Source organism: Centrocercus urophasianus, unplaced genomic scaffold (genome assembly GCF_019232065.1).
Source record: "Centrocercus urophasianus isolate 14NV4802_14NV808 unplaced genomic scaffold, USGS_Curo_1.0 seq_14, whole genome shotgun sequence".
Lineage (NCBI taxonomy): Eukaryota > Metazoa > Chordata > Aves > Galliformes > Phasianidae > Centrocercus > Centrocercus urophasianus.
In genome coordinates, this window is record NW_024884586.1 from 32,130,919 (window position 1) to 32,137,180 (window position 6,262).

At 42.3% G+C, this 6,262-nt stretch overlaps 1 protein-coding gene across 1 annotated transcript in view; it reads left to right on the forward strand.

The window, feature by feature from the left end:
* The window catches only part of LRRC74A (leucine rich repeat containing 74A), a 19,631-nt gene extending 16,393 nt beyond the window's left edge, over positions 1–3,238 (forward strand). Inside the window, exons 12-14 of the mRNA XM_042813605.1 lie at positions 1,021–1,128; positions 1,802–1,887; positions 3,169–3,238. Coding sequence (XP_042669539.1) covers positions 1,021–1,128; positions 1,802–1,887; positions 3,169–3,238 — 264 coding nt within the window. The remainder of the gene's footprint in view (positions 1–1,020; positions 1,129–1,801; positions 1,888–3,168) is intronic.
* The last annotated feature ends 3,024 nt before the right edge of the window (positions 3,239–6,262 follow it).

The following is a 6,262-nucleotide window of genomic DNA, read 5'->3' on the forward strand; positions in this document are numbered from 1 at the left end:
CCTGGCTTCTGATTTGCATAGTTGTGATTTAGTAATAATAATCCCATATATTTGTATGAAAGCATTCATCTATAAATTTCTCTTTCAAAAGTGCATCCAAATTATTTCTCCCACAGCTGGGAATACCGACTAACAGAAGCTGTGCAGTTTGATAGTCTTCACAAAGCAGTGTCAGAGATGACAACATAAGCAGGCCCGAAGTGCTTTAAACTGCACTGTGTTGTCTGACGTTTCCATCTGAATAGATGTTTGCTAGCTGAGGAGGACAAAACTGGTTTCAGGTTTGACCGAAATGAGCACGCACTCTGCTCACCAAGCCACTGCAATAGCTGAAATTCACAGAACTGTTCAGTGACAGTTGTGATTTAGCATCAAAATGAATGTGTTTCATAAAAATAGGGCATGGTAATATAAACAAATACTGTTCTAAATAGAAAATACTTAGCTTTTTAAGATCTGTAATTTCTACAGATAGCAGCAGATGGTGCTATCCTCCTGGCTAGAAGGCAACGCGGCACTGGAGCTCTACTAAGTGAATAACCCCTGCACTACCAGCTTCACTAGCTTTCTAGCTGTTGCGGAGATTTGTAGATAGTTGGATGAAATCTTGCTGTATATATGACTTCAGGTGAAATTAAGTACAAGTTTAAGCTGTTAGTTCACATCAAACAGTGCTGCTGTGATTCACAGCTAGCGACTGACGCTCATACTGGCATGCTTTGCAGTTTCTAACAGCAGTTATTACGGCAGTCCTCCTTCAAACAGATAGGAGTCCAGAGAAAGGAAACTAAAGTGATCAGAGATTGGGGGAAAAGGATTGTATTTGGATTAGACAGCGCAGCCAAGTAGCGCTGGTGGGATTTTGTTCAGACAGTGGCTGCATAAATAGCTAAGGAGAAATACATCTCAGAGATGGGCTGAGTAAAGGCAGCATGGAGGAATAAGAGGAGAGCTTGCAGCAGGCATCAGTGGCTGTTTCATCTCATGGTTGTGCCTGTGTTTTATCTCTGCTTCTCTTAGAAATATTTGAATGAACACAACCTACGACTCTGGGACTTCTTTAGGAAAATTGACAAGGAAGGAAACATGAAGATCCCTGTGTCAGACTTCAGGAGAGCCATGATGCAGGTGTGTTCCTGAAATCATGGTCAGGGTGCTCCTCCAACAGCATACTGCTCTGAGGAAACCCCTCTGCTACACCACTGCTACCAGTCAGCCTTGCTGGTGATGTCCAACAAGTAGGCTGAAGGCACCCACTGCAAAAGCTGAGCCTTCAACAGATTCCAACAGAAATGCTGAGACATCCAATAAATACTGCAGAGGGCATCAGTGATTATCTGACCTGATTATCTGAAATTTAGAGTATCACAAGAACCTGGAGAAATCACAGAGGTCAGCTTTTTGTGCAGGATATAACTATTTGGTCTTAACAATAGTCATTTCTTACTGCTATGAGAAAGTGAGTAAGAGTGATTTAAACCCTTGTTCCTGCACACTGAGTGGACAGTTCTCTTCCTGCCAGAATTACCACAGTGATGGTACCAAGAGCACTGGACACCTCTATATCATGTTACTTTACACCTTTGCAAAAAAAAAAAAAAACAAAAAACAAAAAACAAAAAACAAAAAACCAACATTATTTTTATCCTCCCCACCATCACTCCGGATTTTTACATCCCGTATTTTTCCATGAACCAGGCTCTCTCCTCACCTATTGGGAGATGGCCACACTCCAATCTGATACAGAGGATTTTTCTGCTGTAAAATGAACAGATTTGTAAATATTTCTCTCTCCTCTTAGCAATCAAACATCCAACTGGATCGAGTCCAAATTGTGGAACTAGTGCGAAAACTGGACCAGAATCAGACAGGGATTGTAGACTATAGGTAAGTGACTCCACTCATTTACTGTCTTTTATTTTTATTTTTTTTTAAAATTTGTTATAATACAAAGTAAACACACCCTCATTCGATTTAGTTGTTAAAAGGACACATTTCTTGTCAATCCAGCAACATTCATTACACACTACTTACCTAAGTGAAAGGTAGATCACACAGCGCCTCGTACGCTTAGAAACCTTAAAGAACCAAACTACAAGTCAGGATTGTTTTTCTATTTTATAAACTTCCTGTGAGAGTGCATGGATCTCAAAGCTGAATGGCATTTTTATTCACACTCATAAACCCACATGAGAAGCATCAGCTCAATACTGTCTTCCCCCGAAGCTAAAGTACGATTTGCAAAGGCAGCATATGTATGCCTTCAGACCTTTTTCTCCATCCCCGGAGACTTTCATTTTTTTCTTTCTCTCTGATCATTCTTCTTAGGAGACCTGGTTTTCCCTAGAAACCCACCTTCAAACTACAGAACTTTTCATTCTCTTGAAAGCGCCTAAAGTGCCTCTGTCTTAGTGCCTGTAGCAATCATGTCCAAGCTCTGAGTCTGAGCAGTCAGCAACAAACTCCTTGGAGGTTGCCAGTTGCTGCAGGCTAAACTGCTTGTCACTGGACCACAGACTTCCCCCTAGACTTGCAGTCAGTTCTGACATGTGACTCATCACCTGAAAGCCCTATTAATGATGGCCAAAAACTCCCACCCCTTAGTACATGTTGTTGGGTTTAAATATAAGCTCTAGTCTGGTTTTAAGGTTAGAAGCAATGGGTAAGCTTTGCAAATCTTTTACCTCTGCTTCATAATGTTTTCAAAGAGTAGCTGAGATATGAATGACTTTATTAGATCCAGTCTTTAGTCCTTTTCATCTATCACTGCCATGCTAAAGGCATCTATGTTCAGGCACTGTATAGGCTTTAGCCTAGTTAATCTTGAATCAGAGATTACATAGGGTAACCAAGTATTTTAAGCACAAATTACAAAAGTGTGGTTGAGCAGTAAGCAAATGAGGAACCACTGAAACCCAGTGGACAACAAAGGCTGCTGCTGAATTGATGTGGAAAAAAAAAAATATATAGATACTCCTTATCGAGCTGCTTAGTAGATTTTAACACTGAATTAGGTGTGATAGTGGCAATATCCACTTTGCAGACAGGAGTCAGAAGAGCTGTCACCTTTGCTGTCCTTACTGTTTCTACCTCAGACCATTTCCTCAGGGTCAGTGATGAGCTGATGCTCAGGGATTAATATTGCTTCATCTCTTTCTTTTCAATCAGTCACTTGAAAGAGCAGAAGCCAGAACAGAAAGCTGTGAAAGAGGAAATAAAGGAGGAGATGAAAAAATGAAGTCAGAAGGCAGGTGAGCCAGTGAAATATAGTAGGAGAAACGCTGGAAGAAAATTCATAATGGCTCTGGGCTTGGGGGGATTTGAGAGAATCCAAGTGATCAAATGTAGAAATAAAGTCAATGTTCCTCTGCAAGGCAAGTCTGGTGGTTTTGGTCAAGAGCTGGAGCTGGTTACCAAACCTATCTCACAGCTATTCACTGGCCTGCAGACCTGTATTGTATTCTCCACCCTCCCACTCCTCCCCACCATTTTTCTTTCTTCCAAGCTGAAACATGCCAGCTATCCAATAATTTCTCATAGGACAGACTCTGTTGATCCTCGTTTCCCTTCTCAGAACCATCCCCAGGTGGAATATACGGGAATAAGAATCACAACTGCAACGAGCATTCAAGACACTGATGAGTTTGCACATGCATGAATGTAACACTGTTTCTTTTCATTCTCCTCTCCTTTCCTAAAAACTCCCAACGTTTCATCAGCTTTCCTTGGCTGTTGATGAGCACTGAGGTATGTTTCACAGAACCAGACACCAGACCTGATCTTACCCCTAAACACCAAGCCGCACCATGAAGCCCATCCTTTTACACGTGAAAAACGTGAAGGGGGCGGCGCGCTCATCATTTTGCACTTCTTGATCTCTTCTTCCTAAGACAGAGCAGCTGTCTCCCGTGATGCCAAGGACGCTCCTGGGCCATGGCTGCGAGGAGCCGAGGCCGGCCCTGCGGCAGCGCGGTGTCGGTGCCCGCCCTGCCCGCTGGGTGTCGCCGCAGCCCCGCGGTGGGAGCAAAGCACGGGACCCGGCGGCCCCGAGCGGAGTCCATGTTCTCTCCTGAAAGAGACTTTGTGTCTCCTGTGCAAAAAAATGCCACCGGCGGGACGTCATCTGGTGATTTTCCTGCCGTCCTGCCAGACTCCATTTATATACTAGGAAATATCTTCATCGTTTATTCCCGCAGCATCCTGGGTTTGTGCTGCATACGCTATGCGTGCATCTTTATCTCATGCGCAGTGCTGTCGTGTGTTAGTCACACGTTGCTATTCTGCTTAGGTCTGCACAGAACTGGCTGCCCAACTAAACTGATTTGCCCAATTATCGCCCTTAAGATTCTAGACTAGCTGCAGCCATGAAAAATTCTCTCTTCTGTAAGAAAGCAACATAATCAAATATAGATAGGTACTGCCCTGCAGCAGGTGTGGCTTTTATTTGGTTCTCTTAAGCTTCAGATTCAACAGTGATGGCAGCTTTGTTGTACATTTACACTACAGAAAGCCTACACGGTGATTGGATGGTTTCTTTATTATTATTTTTTTAACAAATAAATAAATTTAAAAATCACAACCTGAAAAAATTGTACCAAATTCAAACCCAAATTTCTAGCTTCTAGAAGGGTTTGATAAGTAAAAATTGCCTACTTCACCAAACACATAAAATCAAAAGAGAGTGAATTTCTGGGGAGGATCTCTAGGTGCAACATTCTGTCCTACCGTGTGGCTTGATGCAACTAAAACCAGCTAAAATCAGTAAGTGCCAGTGAAAATGTTAATTCTATGAATTCATATGCAGGCAGTGTGGTGGAGGGATGTGGCTGCAGTCTGTATTGTTGCAGAGTCTCTCTGAACACTCTCATATCAATAAAGCTTTTTTAAGCTTGGTGGCAGCATTTGTCCTGCACTGGCACTTTGGGGATGAATTGAGTTGGGTGTTGAGCGGGGACAGGCAGGAAATGGAACATGAATTGCTCGCCTGATCCCACACCTGTGAAATGGTGCAGAAGGAAATGTTTTAGCTGCCATAAATTAAGGCTGCTCTGAGACTCATCTAACATACCTCAGGAATTCAGCCTGCCAGTACAAAATTGGACAGTGCAGAAAGCTGGTGAAACAGAATCACTGCATCTTCTGTGTGCTGGAGAGTGATACAGCCAAGTGACATAGCCAGCTCTCTTCAACAGTAGAAAGCAAGTAACTACTATTAAGTAACGTGTTTTGAAAACTCAGCATGCACAATACTGTATCTAATGTGTTAGCTACTTTAAATGAACATTTAGATCTCTCACAGGGAATATCTTCTATCTGTAACAGACCTTACCTAGCAGACTGGGTGTTCAGACTGATTTCCTAGGTGCCACGGCAACACTTAAGAAAATACAGCTCTGCATTAAAAAAAAAAGACATTGCTAGTCATAATCTTTGAAAATCTCATATATATATGTGTGTATGCAAATATACAACACAACTGATGTTATATGTAGAGCTATTTCAGCTTGTTCATGTCTCACTGAACTGGCCAAAAGGATTTTTAGGATTTGCTTTCAAAGGAGAAATCTCATACACTGCGGAAGTGGATACACTGATATTGGTTGCCATCTTTTAAGCTTGCATCAATAGTTCTTTGTTCCAGTGGTCTCCCATTCATATAATGGTACACCAAAAGATGTTCTGCATATATCAGTGGACACGTGCCTTATTCAAAGGAGTGTCCTGCAGCTGTGCACAAAATCCAGCATCATGAGACTGGGAGCATGCTATGCACAACACACTCGATGGTGTACTGAGATGCTTACGTTCCCTGTCTATTCGTTGAGTAAATCCTAGCCTGCATAAATCACAACAACTTTACCAAATCTGAAGAGATGATGGAGTGAAAGTTTGCAACAACAGAATTTTTTTTTTTTTCAGTGTGAGACAGGATTTGGGTCATTTGGCAGATGCTAAATTGTTTTAGCAACACACTGAAAAAGACAGGTCAGAATGGATCTCAGTTCTTGAAAATGTAAGTTATAGTTGTTCTTTTCTTGTTCAGTAGGTGATTCCTTATCTGTCTGTAATACTGAAGCTAGTTCATAGTTCCTTACCCCAGAGAACCCTGCATTCTGAATTTGGCCCACAGAAGCATTCAGTCAACTCATAGTTCATTCCTTGCCACTACTTTCCTGCAGGCTGCTGAGATGCCAGCAGGACATGGTCTGCAGGCTGGGCAGATTGCTCTGGTGGCCTTCTCTGTGCCCTCGCTTCTCACTTG